Source organism: Gymnogyps californianus, chromosome 13, assembly GCF_018139145.2.
Source record: "Gymnogyps californianus isolate 813 chromosome 13, ASM1813914v2, whole genome shotgun sequence".
NCBI lineage: Eukaryota > Metazoa > Chordata > Aves > Accipitriformes > Cathartidae > Gymnogyps > Gymnogyps californianus.
The window spans coordinates 13064912-13082234 of NC_059483.1; the positions used below are offsets into that span (position 1 = coordinate 13064912).

At 41.8% G+C, this 17323-nt stretch overlaps 1 protein-coding gene across 1 annotated transcript in view; it reads right to left on the bottom strand.

Annotated features, from left to right (window-relative positions):
• Window positions 1–17323, bottom strand: part of CHCHD6 (coiled-coil-helix-coiled-coil-helix domain containing 6) — a 115632-nt gene that overhangs the window by 34592 nt on the left and 63717 nt on the right. The window contains exon 7 of the mRNA XM_050904664.1: window positions 3395–3530. Within this exon, the coding sequence (XP_050760621.1) occupies window positions 3395–3530 (136 nt within the window). The remainder of the gene's footprint in view (window positions 1–3394; window positions 3531–17323) is intronic.

Sequence of the window (17323 nt, forward strand, 5' to 3'; positions counted from 1 at the left end):
AAGCAATTCACTAACAGGAGTCAGACAAAAAAAAAATTCATTTGTTTTTCCCTTCCATCTGGACTCAAAGTAAGAAATTACGCAGATTTCCACTGCCCACTCTCCTTTTCCTTCCACACCCTCTTCTCATTGGCACAAGATAAAACCTTGGGGAAACAGCAGCAGCAATTTTCAATTCTCATTATCTAACGGCAGCAGTAGCTCTTGGTGAAACTTGCGGTCAATAAACTACAGGCAATTTTAAAAGACACAATGGGAACTGCCCCTCCCACAGCTGTCCCATTATCCCAGCTTTTATTAGATTTAAAGCCAGCGATTTTTATGCTGTAGCTGAAGTTCTGCAGAGCCATGAAAACAGACCACCAGAAAAGATAAAACACTCCTAAATTAAACAGGAGACATTACAGTAACATACTCTAAAGTCAGAGAACTTCCACATAAGCAAAGCACAGGACACAGCAAGCAACCCAGAGCCTAAGTGGGCTGACGCCGCTGCAGCGACCCAATGGCGACGCTACCAAAACTTAACGTTCAGGATGGTATAAACAGCAAAGTTAGTGAGCAGGTTAGGCAGGGCAAGTTGAAAGCATACTAGCTACAAAGGTGGACAATCAGAGCAGGATCCTGCTCCCGTAACTCTATGAACATCCCACTACAGGCATTAACTTTGGAGTTCATGGTCTGGATGTGCCTCCCAAGCAGCAGAGAGAAATACTCACTTGTGGATGGCAATTCAGCTGACCTGTTTCAGATGACTGTTTTAGGATCAGATGTGCCATGCTCTAGCAGTGCCTATTTCTCTCCCTTGGCTACAAAAGAAGCCCTGATGGCCAGAAAACATACAAAACAGATAATGTCAGCTATATCCCTACCATGCACTACAATGAAGTAACCTGTTCCAGTATGAGGGCCTGTACAGGAAATGAGTAGAAAATAAATTTCAAAACTCATTAAATGATTACTTGATATATTTGTCTGTGGGGCAGAAGTAACTGAGGGTGCACCTCAGCTCCCAGCTCAGAGATGTGCACAGCAATAGGCAAACGGGTGTCCAAAGGAACAGTCTCAAACCAACACAGTAAGGGGGAAGACGCAAAGAATTATTCTCATCCACTGTAAGCTGTAATTTTCAGTCTAGAAATCTAGAGCTTGCTTTCTCTGAGTCTAATGTATACCATGCCCTGGAGACATTCTTACCAGCCATCAAAAGGAACTTGCAGAGAACCAGATGCTTCATTAAAGAATATTCACCAAGCCTTATAAAATCTTTAGTAAAAAGCAGAAGAACAAATCACCAGCATGCAAGTGAGCTGAAGTCACACATCTAGCTTTGATTACAACCTCCTGTACTGGAAAACAAATTGTGTTTAAAAAAATAGGAAAAAACACCCAAGAAATCAAGAGATTCTGGCCTCTCTTTCCCACATTCCTCCAACCTGAATTTCCTGAATGAGGAATGCGTGAGACAAAGCCATTTGGTAGAAGATGCTAATTTAAACTTAAAGAAAAATAACAGCTTAAAAGGGGAAGGGAGGAGGGAGTTTTAATCCTTCATGAAAAAACACAACAGCTTGTGATTGCTACATATATCTCAGAAGTCAGAGGACTCAGTAAGAGCAGTGAGGCAAATTGTCAGGGCTTGAGCTGTCCTGGGACAAAGGAAACTACAGAAGATGTACCGCCTTACACAAGTTCTGTTTGAATTTGTACTTGCAGAACCCTCTAGCACCTATATCTAGCTGCAAGGTTTAGTTACCTATTCTTTAGTCTCTCTCGCCCCTTCTTAAAACATAGCAAGGAGATTTTCTGCCACATTGTCATCATCCACAGCAAATTAATGTCCTATGCACTGCTCCTTCCAGGAAGTTTCTATAACAGTGGTGAAAAAATTTCTGAAGTTCACTGAACACTCTGGGAACCAAGACAACCCCCAGGTTTTGGTTTATAAAGAAAACCTACCAAAAAGATCCCACCACCACACAAATCCAAAAAAGATCCAAGTTAATAGGATCCTTCACTGCCCTCTGCTGTTACCAGTCATTTAGCTTCCAATTTACTCTTTAATAATGTCAGGCTGAGGCTCAGGGCTGGCAGAGTCCCAGCCCCTTTCTCAGGCGGGTTGGAGCCGCAGCTTGCAAATATGCTGAAGTTTAATGCAATCTGTCTTCTTTGGTAATCACATTCTGTCCGCACTGCATGCAATAAAGATGTATTGGTAAATGCATTTGCTACAGATATACTCCACTGAAAAGGCTACAAGCCTGATTTACAGGAGGGAAGGAGGAAGCATCAGGTAACGGAGGCTGGCAATAGATGCGCCAACGCTCTGCGCACAGCAACAGAGGGCACGGATTATGCCGCGGCAGCACAGGCACCGCTTTACTTTAAAGCTGAGAAAGAAAAAGAAACCACATGTTTTGGGAGCTGGGGACTTTAAAGATATCAGAGAAAAGCCCTTTCCCTGGCAGCTTTAACCTTGCTGATTTGCAGACATACAAAGACCTTCTTTGTAAACAGGAAGGAAAAAAATTCCACTAGGACTAGCAACAACATTTGGTCTAATATATCCTGACAATTTTCCCATCTCCTTCTGTCGGGCTTCTTCTGGGAGCCGGCTGGCAGCTTGTTTCATGTTATACTTAAATCAGGCATACAGCTTCCCCTCACAATGCTAATGCGACAGAGAAAGACTACTTCTATGAAATCTCCACCTCTCCCCCACCCTTTGCATTAGTAATCCCATGAGAGGAGTCTCAGTTTTCTATTCCCAGAAGACTCCATCCTTTTCCCCAAATCCACCTCACTACAGTCTCAGCACCTTTTGGAGAATTTTCCACACCCCCCACCCCCCCCCCCCCCATAAAAAAAGGAAAGCCTGCCCTTGAGGGACACCTGACCCACTGAATTCTCATGTGGGGAACAGCATCCTTTACACATCCTTTGCCCAGTAAAGAAGCTTTCCTCATGCAGCAACAAAAGGAAGCAAGACCTCTAACTGCGAAGTCCCATAACGGGAGGATGTTTAGAGCCTGTTCAAAATGTTGCCGACACTGGCAAAATGGATTTGCCTACTGTTTGCAAAATACAGCATCCAAGAAGGCAAAACTTGGGAAAATTATTGACTGACTTTGAAACCTAGGCGCATCGGTGCCTCTGTTTGGGTGGCAGCTCAGTATAACAGGACCCATTGACAGGAGTGAAGGTGGGACATACCACAGTGTGACTGGGAAATGTGGAATGAATGTGGGAAAATGAATCCCAAAGAAAAACTGTCTCCTACGAACATTGCAGTTTGACTAACAGATACCACAGCTATCAGAAACACTCCCAGAAGAAAACACCATGCAATACAAGACAGCAAAGCCAGCAAGTACAACAGGGAAGCTTCTGTTACCTTCTGAGCTGCACTAACACAGCGCTGATATTCCTTAGCCAGCTCCGAGCATTTGAGCACTTCACGTTTGTTTTCTTGGTAGCACTTCAGAATTTCAGACTGCAGGCTTGCACAGACAGGATCAGTGTTCCTCCTCCTGCAGGGAAAACAAGCACAGAAAGATGTGTGAAGAGGAGTTTTCACCCACTTACTACCACTTTACCAGTGACACACATACTAATCTTGTGTTGGAGTCACCTAGTCCTAATAGAGAAACTGGTGGGAGCAGCAATCACCAAAGTGGGTCAAATGACCAACAGCATCTTCCAGCTGAAAAATCCAGGGTGATTAGCAGAAAGAAGGAACACGTTCTTTCTAGGTTGGTGTGGAAGGCTGTTTTACCCTTAGATAAAACATCATCTCTCCTCTGCAGTCAGGAGAAAAAAAAAAAAAAAAAATCAATTCCAAGAGGTTCAATGATTTCCTCAACTCACATTGGAAATCTTTGGCAGAACTCAGGAATCCTGGCTGGGCCTGCGCTAGATCTGTAACAGTCTGACAAGGAACTGAACAGACTTGTTGAATAAGCCACCTCGATCTATTGGATTCTTATCTATTTAAACACTTCAAAAAAATCCAACATGGTTGGAAGCACTGCAATTCTCCTAGTGACTAGAAAAAACAGAATAATAGCAAGACCAGATATCTGTTTCTTTGTATTTCTGAAGCAATTAGTACTCATACCCCGTAAATGGCATTGACAGCTACCCAAGAACAATTAGGGATGATGTTCTTATACTCTAATGTGCATGTGTACATATGGCACATCATCAGCAACAGTACCAATAAAGGGGAAGGTCGTTGTAAAACAATACCAGCAACAATGGCACAAACACAGTAATGACAGTGTCATCAGCTGCACAGACAGGCAGACACAAATTGCAGGAATTTGCAGCACAATTGTCATGGTATGTTTTACCAGAGAACAAGAGAACATATGCTTAGGTGTAGCAATCCTCAGATGCTCCCTCCTAAACCACAAATCCATTTAATTCCTTGCATTTTCTGCCCCAATACGCTTAGAGAGATCTGTGCCCAAATATCAAATGCACCTCTTCCTTCCAAAGCACTTGGTGCTACAGGCAGGCATTAATGCCATACTATGATGTATTCATTTCTACAGTAACAGCAACAGGCACTCATTCAGCAACAGGGCTTCATAGCAAGGCAGAGAGAAAACATGACCTGTTCCTGGGCATGTCTCATTCTCTCAGGTGGAACAGATTTCTAAGAAACATGAAATCTTAAACAAAGATCTTCTAAAAGCTTTTGGAGAGCTCAGATATGAGTTTCCAAATCACACTCATTTTTGTAAGGGGCTCAGGAAGGCAACTGGAAGGGCTAAAAGAAGAAAAAAAAATTCTGTTCTTTCCATATCAGCAACCTGGTTGCTTCCTCAAAATAGTTTGGCTGAGACATACTCCAAATGATACTTCTTCAGTCCTTAGTCTTACTGCCAACATACATGGACAGACTAAGAATTTATCAGTAACAGTATGACAGCCACACTCTAAAACACTGAGGTTTGGATCAGAAATCACCAAAGATACTATACAGACTTCTTTTTCCATCTCCTCACTAATCTTACAGCTTTTAGAAGAAACTTATTCCATGTATGGTCCCTAGAGGCTAGTGTGCATTTCTAATTTCTATGTTCTATAGCAAATCACCTTTAAAGCCTCTAAAAATCCATAGTCTAAAAAAATCTTCAAATTTTGGAATAGAAAAGAACCCAGGGAGAGCTTAAAAAACTCATAACATTGGCATTTTGCTTTGTCACTAACTTTAATATCACTCTAATCAAATCAGTGAGACTGTGGAAACTATACCAAGCAATACCAGGTCAGGAAATACCACCAAATCCCTCAATTCATTGAAAAAGTTAAGACTTCTAAAATCAGATTTTTAACACTTAGCCATGTTAAACTGAAGGGCATTCCATAATTTTCATGCAGAGAGCTGGAAGAGCAAAAAAGGTACAGCATGCCACAAAACAGTCTGTATTCATCTGAACTGAACAATACGGTACAAACATCTCAAATATTTAGAAGAATGCTTGAGCTTGCCACTGTCAGCATGGAGAGCTACAGGAATTGTGCCTTTTTTTTTGTCTGTTCCTTCACTATCCCTCCTACATCATCAGTCTTCATTGCCTAGAGCAAATATAAAGCTAGGACCCATCTGTAGGCTCAGATAGCAGTGCAAAGTCTGTGGCCCTCTTCTTTAGGAGACCCCTTGGTGCTCAGCCCACAGCGCAGAGGGTTATTTAAAAGCCACACAATGGTCAGCAAGAAGCCACAGAGGGAGTGTTGCTGCCTAAAGCCTACCAGAGCACAGAATGGCATACATTGCCCAGAGAGTACCTAAATCAGCATTCATACATGCCACTTCCCACAACACAGAGAGGATTTATTGGGTACCAGGTACCCAGAATCATAACAAGAATATTCTCCTTTATTTCTTCAAAATAAAATCTCAAACTGTGGTTATGCATCAATTGCACCAGCTTCTCAAAACAGAAGTCACCCACGTCCAGCTGACCAGTTCTGGTACCCATCTGGACTGAAAAGGGTTATCTGAACCGCCTGGGTGAACAGTTGCTTTAGGAGCTTTCCTCCCAGCACAGCAATTACTGCTCCTGTCCTATCTGACTCAAAGGGATGCCATTCTCCTGCTTGCACTAAGTCTCTTAACTTCAGGTTGCAACATTTCCACAGAAGGCGGAACTACGGCCCTATACACCAGTTGCACCTTACAGTTGTCTGGCTTTACTCGTACATATCTAAAAGGAATTAAACACAAAAAACCTGATGGAGACCAGCAGTGTCTAACTACAAACATCTCTGTTGAGAGCAATGGCACATTGACTTCCAAAGGAGGTGGACCTTCGTCAACTATCTCCCTTCAACCTCAGCCCAGCTCAAGGCTGTTGGCACTAACTAACCTTTAGAAAAATTCATCTTCTGGACACTCCACTATACTGCTCTTGGTAAACATCTCATTGTTTGAGGGTTTTTATTATTATTTCTTAAACAACGAGGGGGAAGGAACATGGTGGAGCCGGGATGAGGTTTGAATGCATAAAGAGCAGAAGACTAGTATGCTTTGACCTTTCTTCTAAAATAGGTCACAGTTTTAAGCATAATATGCCACCACCAAATAAGGTAGACAATTAGCCTCTGTCTAAAATAAAAAGCGTTGCAATTGCTACCGCTATTATCAAAACAGACGTAAGAAGCTCATTTATAGCAGCTAGGGAAAAGGCAAGAGAGAAAGGCTGGGCTGGGAGGGGCTAGGACACTACCTGCGGACAGGGAAGCATGGGAGATGAGTTCTGACAATACCTCAGAAATAAATGCAGGACATACAGAATATGAACGATTAAACCAATAACACACGCTCTCATCTGTTTAAAGGAAGAGGAAAGGAGAAAGGATGACAGGTGGGAAAAAGGAAAGGATGACTCTAGAAATAAAACTCATTAGCAGTGCCTCCCCCGTCATAGTGGGGAAAGAAATCTTTGCCTCACCACTGTTCAATGGGAAGGAAGGCTACGTACACATGAAAGCCATGATTTCAGATCTTCCTCTCCCCCTCCCATGGAGGGATCTAAATCAGGTCTTTGTCTGGAAAAGAAGGGAGAGGTTTTCTTAAAATGAAACAAAGGGCATCCTTCTCTCTGCTATCCCTTGAGGTAAGACAGAACGAGCATGATCTTGCTGCATTTTGACACACTGAGAGTTACCAAATCCTCTCTATCACTGCGTATTCCCTTTACTTTATTTAATAAATGAAATCTCATCAACTTATCCTTCTTCTATTATCACTGCTGACATCAATCTGATAATATTGGCTTGGCGTGGAATCGTGCTATTATATGTCCTCTTGATATTTAATTTAAGAGAAACGTCTGCAGTGGGGTGAATATGTGAAGCAAGCTTTTTATTACTGGCAGCAGTAAGGACGCTGGGAGTGAATTAGACATTCGTCTTAGTCAGGGCCAATCTAGTGGCTCAGAAGAGGTTTTCTTCTTAACCCTCTCCTAACTGTTCAACAGCGGCAGGTAACGGCTGCTCCAGTCAATAACTGCATTCATTTGTCTTGGCAAATTCATTTCTACATGGATATAAACCCCATGAAGAAGTGCTAAGCGTCTGGGAGGTTAAAGCAAGGTTCTTCAAGAATTTCCATCATAAGCTCTATGACAGTAGGAAGAGTGCTGCTCTAAATGTCCATCAGTTAATCAAGAAGCAACACAGCTTCCAAAGACAAACACACAAACTTACTGCAAGTAGCGATTAAGGCAGTATGATCAGGATACAGACCCCATAGACAGAAGGTTTCAAACACAGCACAATGGCTACTAGCTAGTTGCTGCTGACAGGTTCCCTTTTTAGAAGAAGAATTATGGACTCAGTATTGGAAAGCAAGGGAAAGCTGGAAGATGTGTATGTATTTGCTAGTCCTTCCACCCAGCTGAAAAATCAGACTAGCCAAGTGGAGATACAACTTTAATGCTTTAGGACTTGGCAGCTCTTTAGACTAGTGCAAAATCAGTAACTCCACAGTGAGTATCACACCATCACTTGACTTTACCGGGTAGAGCAGCAATTCCAGATGGAGTTAAGAGTAAGATCCTCTTTTTACCTTTTACTCTGGGAAACCATTCAAGCTGAGAAAAACCTCAATATAGAGACTGATGGTATCTAAACCTAGACATTTCGATACCTCTGCTCAGAAAGTGAAAAACAAAGACACGCAGGGTCCCTCATATAAGCCAACTTCAAAGTAGCTAGCTCCAGTACACAGCTGCAAGCAGCAACCTAAATGGGGCAGCAACGTGGAATTTCCTGTGGGCTGCAAAATCCAACAACGGGATTAGCTGCTTTCTGCTGCATTATTTGACTAAGACCAGTGTCCAAGCTAACTTGAGCAAACCACATTAGTCACCACTGTCATTACAGTGCAGACAGCCTCAGAGGTCAGCAATGAGGTGCAAAGGCAGCACTGCGAGCAAAACCCAGGGCACACAGCAGCAGTTTCTGCATGTCAGGAAGGAATCAGAGCCGTGTCATAGTTGGTTAGCATGTTTATATATCTGGGGTACATCACATGCATTTCAGACTAAGCTCAGTGATGCTTTGGTCACATAAATGCAGTGTGCTGCCATGCTGTACTGTACATACATAAAAACCGATAAGTGGTTAACTGACCTGTAAAACTGCATTCTCCCTTGGGTAGCAGTTGGCTCTGATGGCTTCTCTTTAACACGTCAGAAAAATAACTCCCGACAGATGCAATACACAGCACATAGAAAGGTTCCATCCTCTCTCATTATTGTATCCTTGACATTTACAGCAGAAAATTAAACACAATTGAAGCATTTCATTCACATATAACAAACTCATCAGCACAAACAGCCAGGAAAGCTAACTTTCAGCACAGGCTGCAGGATGCTGCACTCTCACAAAGCAAACACTATGGCCTCACTACAACCTATGGGATTCCCTGATCCTGCACGTCAGCTTGATAATGTGGCTTGAATGAAAGAGGGAAGAGTCATGTTGCAGCTGTTTGGCAAGAGAAATAAGAGATGGATGAAGCTTAATAGATTATCCCAATGTCTACTAAAAATTCAGTAATATTTAAGCTACATAACCTAGCACAGGGTAAACAAATTGCATGCCTCATGAGGATAAATTAATGTGATCAGGAAGGAAATATTTCTGATCAGCCTCATGTATTCAAAACACTGCTCATCAGGCTTTGCCACTAATCCGAATGGAATACAAGGCTTGTAGAAGTAACATATTGTGTAGAGCAAGAGGAGATGGACTAAAAGAAAACGTGAAACCTTATGACAATTTTCATGAGAATAGGGGCACTACCTCCAAATTTCAGCTGAAGCAGTTGTATTCCTGTCTTTCTAAACTCTTCTCATATGCCTTGTCACATTGTCTACAGCACACTACTGCAGTATTTCCCCCGTCTCTCTTCCTCCCCCTTGACAGCTGCATTTCAATAATAGGTCACCCGATTCTCTTTTTCCCTACCTTGTCCATGGAAGTGCCTAATGAATGCATATTTGTAAAGTACTATGAGTTTCTGGGTGACTCTGTGATCCTACAAAATTTGTCACTCAAGTACTTCCAATCTCCATTCCTGTTTTGACAGCTTGTTTGAAGCTGCCACACAATTCCCCACTGCAATTCGTGCACTCAGTGCACCCTTGTCCTTTCCAGGACAGATATCTCCTCTCCTTCCGATCACAGATATGCAGAAGCTGTTCTGAAATCTTCTCCTGTGTAAGTAATTAGATTCTATCACTGAGAACAAAAGTTAACACAAATGTCCAAACCTCAAGTGTCAGCAACTTGTTGTGTCACTGTACTGCATTCAGTGAAAACAGCCTGACCCAACCACATTTTCTTCATCAAACAAAAAAACCCCAAAAACCCAAACTCTAAAACATACAGATTTCAGTGGAAAATAACTAAAATTTAGCAGTTTTCTGTAACAACCTCTAATTTTGGAAATCCAACAAGTCTCTCCATTGCAGTGATGAAATTGATGCAAAGAGATTGTGTGACCCATCCAATGCTGGTTCCAGCTCTCTATCTTACTTACTCCAACATATCACAAACTCTCCTGTCCTCCTACATGGTTTATCCTCACACACAAGCGGTCATTTCCCATTTGACCAATGGGTCATCCTAAAAGACTTCGATTTATACTTCATTGTGCTTTGCCAAGTGCAGTTCCAACCAAGTTTAACCGGCTTCCTTAGCACCCCATAAGCTGCAGGCACTGGTGTTTTGGTGGTGGGCTGTGGGTCTTTGGGGGAGGAGGAAGGTAGCAATACGCAAAAAACTGTACAAAACCACATAAAACTAAATGACCCCTATCCTACCAAACCTGCAAATGCAATAACTAATCATTCCTATTAGCATTCTGCATGGCAGATGGCAAGTGGTTTGGAATAATGAGAGACTTTTCCCCACAAGTGGATAATTCCAATGTACATTTGGATGTAAATTCTTTACTGATTATGATGGTAGAATACTGAATTATGAGAAACTGCCAGTTTGGAAGATGAAAGGAAAACTACTGCCTCTTCCTTCACTTGCCAAGAGATACAGAAGTTAACAGAACTGGATCTCCTGCCCACAAAGCCATGCACCATTTTTTCCAAAGATGCCAAGCTACTAAAAGTTGACTAGCAAAGATGAAGAGCCTAAAGTTAGCAGCAAAACGGTCTCTGGAAGCCAAGCAGGAATGAGTCAGAATCTTGTTGCTGGAAGGAGTTCTCTGAATCAGAAAGGAAGCTGGCTCAGCTCCCACAAGGCAGAAAAGCAATATAGCAAGCAATAACTGAATCTGAAAACAACACACAGCCCAACAAGTGACCCGAATAGGGATTTTCTTTCTTCAGATAAAAAACAACATCTAAAAACTGGTTAAGATCTCAGGTTAGGAAGGGAATGCATGCAGCTTACAGAATGTATGCAGCACTGGCCCTAAGAATATATGGGTTGTGGTAGTGCTATAAGGTCTGGGAGTTAGCCGGGGAACTGCCTGCTGGGAGAATGCTGGGCCCATATATGTTGGTCTATTAAACCCCCCCCAAAAAAAGTATTCTAAAGAAAGTAACTAAAGATGTGATATGCTGATTTCATATAACCGCAAGACATGAGGGACAGACAGGTTCAGTAAATTTTTCCTATGTGAGATGATCTCGTAATGATGTCAGACTGCTAACAAAACATTCTTTTTAAAAGAAAACCCTGACCACTCATTGAACAGCAGTTACTTTTCTAAAATGCCACTAAGCACTACTAGGTCCCTACAGTTTACACCAGACTACACAAAGGGGTATCAGTGACGGACAAAAATATGAGTCCATCAGTATATTCTGCACTGACAGAGTGGCATATCCTGCTAAAGATGCGAAAACAAATTTTGAGAGGAGAATGAAGCTGTCAGCATTAAAGTTCAGGTGTGATCTGAAGCTAAACATTCACCTTATTAAAAAAAATCCCCTTGCTTCTGCCCACACGCTCTAATCTTCAAAACCACAGTGCCCCCTTTTACCATGCTGTGCAATGTGCCGAGTACTGACTCAGCAAGATCCCCATTAAGCAGTTACTCATCCCCCAGAGAACATCAATAATGGTGCTTTCAAAGAACACACACGCCAAACCTTGAAGTCTGTTTTTGGGGGGAGGTTGGGATTTTTTTGTTGTTTTTAAATAAGTATTATAATTTCAAGGAGTCCTCAGAGAATTGAAAAAATCCTTATAGAAAATAATTGAGATAACATGGTTTTAAGCTTGGAGAACAGCACATGAAATGTCTCGGGTGAGTTAATGAGATCCATGCCTACTTGAGACTGCACCATTGTGCTGTTAGTGGCACTTGCAGTCAGCACAACGCTGAGTTCTCTCCAAAAAAACAATATTCATCGCTGAACAAGGAAGCGCTCCTATCTTCGAAATGCCACTTCTTAGGGCCAAATTAGTTACGACTGTGGTTGGTGTGGTATGTGTACGTCCCAGACAGGCAGGCAAGAGACACTTCCGGGACTAACAAGGAAAAGAAAAGGATAGGAATGAAGAACCAACCCCAGCAAGGTCCTCTCACAGTAGGCTGAGTACCACCTGATCTTGAGGCTCCAAAAGCTGATGGGACCCCATAGCCTAGAAACCTATTTTATCAGAGTAAGTTCATGAACTATCAAAATCACACCAAATAAAGAAATAATAAAATAAATTAAGTCATCGAAGCCTGGTCTGATGGCAGAGATGGTTTTTCTCTCCCTTTATAAGGGAGGAAAGGATCTCAATCTCTCATCAGCCAACATCATCAAACACCACCAACTTCCTCAGTGCAGATGGATCACCATGATGGAAGGCGTCCACAGCTGTCCCGCCATAGTCCTTATTTTCTCACAAGGTGGAGATACAGAAGCTCTGACCTACAGAACAAACTATTTCTCTCCTCAAACTTCCCCCACTGGTACTTGTCTTTGGTCTCTCCTACCATCCCCCCATCACTCCAGGAGGAGACTCTGACGCAACAGTAAGTAAAGACATTTTGCACAGTGCATATAATCCAGAATCAGGAATACAATTACTGTTCGAAACAGCAACATTGCCCTTGAAATCAGTTGCTACTGAATTAATGACCAGATTGTTAGGAGTGTTACCTCAACTTTGCCTTAGGCTGCTAATTAGCAAACAAGTCATTAATTCACTGGTAACAAGTGGTTTCTCAGGCATTATTGCTTCTGACATCTTTAATTCACCACTCTTTTTGGAAAGCTTCTCCAGACAACTTTAACCTCAATCTTCTACAAATCAACCCCACACCACTACCACCAGCTCACTATACAACACACGCTGGAACACAGAGGCAGAAAAACACAGCAGGAATAAGCTGAGCTGGGTCATTAATTAATATTCATGATACTTTCCCAACTCAAGCCAAGGGGAGCAGGGGACCAAAGGCACAAGAAGTTCTGGACTTTGGTGTGGACCTGTCATTACATCTAAATACACAATAAAATACTGTGAAACCTGGAGAAATCTTGCTTCCACCATGGTACACAGTGGAATTTGCAATTCCCAATCTGACAGCAGAGATCTGCTTCTATTTTCACTGCATTCTCCATGACAAAGAGCTTTGAACTGAAATATTTCACGTACTCTGATGCACAAAGTATGTCTGAGGTTTGTTTTAACAGCTGCACAAATAACCATGCTTTTGAAAACAATCTGGATTTGGCCTGCCAACAAACCCTGATCTAAGGGTTTTATAATGGCAACATTACTACAGAATACAAGTGCCTTCCATGTAAAAATCGATAGCAATAGAAACAACCCTAATAGACTACATGGAGTCTTTGGCACCTCTTCCTTTGCTATTCCAGTCTTTGCTATTCAGGTCTTATTTTATAAATTCCCAAGTTCTACCAATGTACCTTTGAAGAAATGCTCTTGCAATTTTGAAAAGATACATTAATATTTTACACCAGTTTTTCAGCACTAACAGAACTGCAATCTCAGTTCACTGGACTGATTTATTAGTCATCCCTCATCATGCATGAGAAGAAAGACGATATTGTGAACACTAGATTAGAACATCATTTTACTAACTGGGCAAAAGGAAAGTCTTCTTTAGAACCAGCATCTTAGTAATCCCCAAGAACCGAACTTCAGAAAGACGATTCAACAGCTTGGATAAAGTATACAATCTAATAAATTTTCAAGATTTAAAATTCGGTTCAAAAAAGAATAATCTGGCCCAACTGGAGCATTTACACAAATCAGTTACACATATTCAACTTCTATTACCACATACCATATTCCTAAAGTAGTAGGGGAACACACCTTGCTTGGAAATCAATGCACTAATACAAACAGTTGCTTACCAGGGCCTGCCAGAATTCGTAAAGAAAATGTTTACATGCTAATGTAAATGAGTGAAAATCTCTGTGAAGCAGAACTGAAAATGATCAGGAAGTTTTTCTTTCAGTAAAATTCACACCATGTAAAATGACACAAAGTCAAAATTGTCCCATCTACCCTCTTTTGAAATAACTTTGGGGAAACTCATGTCTCTTACAGCAATATTCCAATTTCCTACTAAGAGCAACTTTATAAATGTGAGAAACAGCAAAGCTTTGACTAATAACTCATGTCTTTAAATAAAGATTACATGAAACAGACTCAGCACAGACAGAAGTAGGAACAACTAACACAAACCAAGCACTGAAGGAAGAACAGGACTGGGATGGAGCCAAACCATTTTTTTCTGAAGGTACCATCATTGCAGGGCACAAAGCACTATATTGAGATAAGGCTGGGGATGAGGTCCCAGCAGTAATCAGTCTTTTATTCCTGAAAACTCTTAAATCCCTATTGCAGAGGCTCTTAATTTCAACACTGAATTAATCATTTATCTAATCTAATGATAGAAGAAATCTCAGAGCAATTTTGTTTGAAAACTATGATGTCTTTACCCTTCTTCTCCTTGGGCTTCATGACCGTCCACATAATAACTATTTCAGAGCTTGATTCCGGGGCACAGCCCTCTGTTGAAATACCTGAGGCCTCGTAGTAAATTTCAAGATTAATCAACTCAAGTATCACCACATAACTATCTTATAAATTTTCCAGATCTACATAAACAAGAAAAAAAAGAAGAAAAAAAAGAAAAGGTAGTTCCCCTAGGTTCCAGTTAATGTTGCCATTTTAACTGAGGGGCCATCAAGCCTCCTACAATCTTGTGCAATTCAGTAAAACCTTAATTTCCATGAGTACTGAAAGCAAACCATAAATTCCCTGTTCCTAGCAGACAGTCCATCTGTGAACTTTCTGCCCCTACCCCCATTGAGTCAGTGTGGCTCTCTACTCCACGTTCAGCCCAGGAGGATACCTACTACTTGCCAGTTTCTCTAACATAATCAACTTAAATACTCACGTCCATTAAGTTTAAATATCTTAGGACCATTAAATGGAACTCTTAGCTACTAAGTCCCATATGGAGTAAATCTCTTTGGCAGTTTCTCCATTGGAAACCTGCCTTGGATTCAAGGCTGATCTCTATCAGGGTAAGATACCAACGTTCTTTATGCACTCCTTGATAACAGCGCAAAGCATATGCAGTCCTCTCAGCACAACATGCAAAGCAACACAGCCATCAGTAAGCAGCTTCAGAAACAGTTCTGCAAACTATAAGGAGATCTCAGAGGGAAACTCAGCTTCAGAACAATTTTATCTTTTAACAGCTTCCTAATCCCCTCACCCCACTCCTGCAGCTTTACCTTTTAGAGAGTCTCACACCCCCACCCATGCCAATTCTTGCATCCAAATTTAACAACTACAAAAATAAAATAAAAACGTGATAAGACAACCTTCACAAAAGAAAATAAATCAAATTTTAAAAAAATAGCATTTTGAGGATAAATCTAGAGTGCCTGCACTAAGCCATAACCTCTTTACTGATTTTTTTTCCTTCCCCTTAACAGATTCAGGGACTGTAATAACATTTAATCCTCAGAAGCTAATCTAAATGTAACACTCAAAAGAAGACAAAGACAACGCAACAGAAAAAAAATTTGGCCACTGCCTTTTGGGAGTGCTGCTTTATCCCCGGAGCGAGCGCATTAATACAGCTTGGAATGAAATGCCATTTTATTCTCTGTAGCGGGGAGGGGATTAGCAAGTTGTCTTCTCTAAACCCAGTCTGAGTCATGGCTCTATGAACACTGAGAAAAGGATGTGGAACGAAGTGAAGGGCGGAGAGCACTGGCTTTTTATTTACACGCTGCTTCCTTTGTGGGTGGTTACTGATGTGCACAGTTTGCTAAACAGGGAAGGAAGGGGGAAAAAGTTCTAGGTCCCCAGACTTTAATTCTGCTGGTTAACAAAAGAGAAAAAATAATAATGCACCAATTATAACAACATCATTGAGACAATATGTTCGTGGCAACTGTCCAATTCACCACAGCATGTAAGCAGCAAGGGCAAGTTACTTAAGGTGCTGAAAGCTGTGCTCAGTGGTTTCTTGTTGCTAGGATCTTCTTTCTGGGAGAAAGAAACAGGTTGGACAGAGCCCAGAAAAAAGAAGAAGGAGACACTGTGGTAGGAGGAATGCTGAGACAGGAGCAGGCTGGGTTCAGGTGAAGAGATGAGGAACAAAGTCCATTGCACAAGTCAGGCCATGCAGGCATCAAGCCTACTGCCCTACCTTGAAGTAGAAGTCAAGACCTAATGACTGGGTCAGTGATTTAATATGAAGCTCAGCACTAAGTACTTCACTTCTGTTTCTATACAAAGCAAGGTAGGAAGGTTTACCTGCCTACCTCACAGGCATGCTGTGAAGGGTCACTGGTGGAAAGCTTGTACAATATTCCCAAGTCCTGCAATGCTTGACAATCACTAAGGAGAGGAAATAGTCCATGGAGCACCTGACCACTTATGCAGAGCTGTAGGTGTTGATAACACAATTACAAAAGTCAATAAATGCCAAGAAAACAGTGGGGTTTTGTTTCAGATATTTCTTATCTTCATGCTTTCCTATCTCCAAGCTTCAACACGGACTCCGAAAAACAGGGTACTCACTGTGGAAACAGCCCCAGCTTCATTCCCCTCTTCCTCCATCAGCTATGCTGATACACAATGGCAGAAGGCAACAAATACAGGGTAGATTGGTCTCACAAGGCACAAGTGCCAGGGGCAGGTCAAAGAGTTCAGTGAAACAGGGATGATATAAGCTAGGGAAGAGACACTAAGGGAAGGAGATGCACTCTCCTCTCCAGATGGAGAAAGTGCCACTCCTGGTTTCCTTTCGTTCCAGGACCTGTCATAGTTCAGCACTGGAAGCAGGCAGACCTGCGCTTCATTCATACTTTGGCTATATTCCAGTTCATGTAATTTTGCTGGAGTGTCAGTTTATTCCTGCCAACCAAGCTACTAGATCTGCATGAATCAGTCTTACCTATCTTAGCACTTACTGTGCTTGTATGTCTAACATGAAAGCGCAAAACAGGATGAGCAAACTTCTTTCCACTGAAGTCATAGGATCTTGTAATTTATTACCATAAACAGGCTGTAGAAAGACGTGAATGTACAATGCCTAACAAGAGGACCTCACAACATGCAGACTTCAAGTCCTACCAATTAAGCATGAATGCTGATGTACGAAGGAAGTTTCCCTGACCCTGTCCCAGCCTTATTATGACCCACACATCAGGCATGTGCACTCTTTAAGAGCGTTTGTACAGCATGTTGTATACCGAGGCAATGATCCCGAAAAGGATCACTGCATACTGCTGTAAGACACACCTACACTGCAGGCTGATGGGGTGAAGTGTGATTCTTCCCGCAT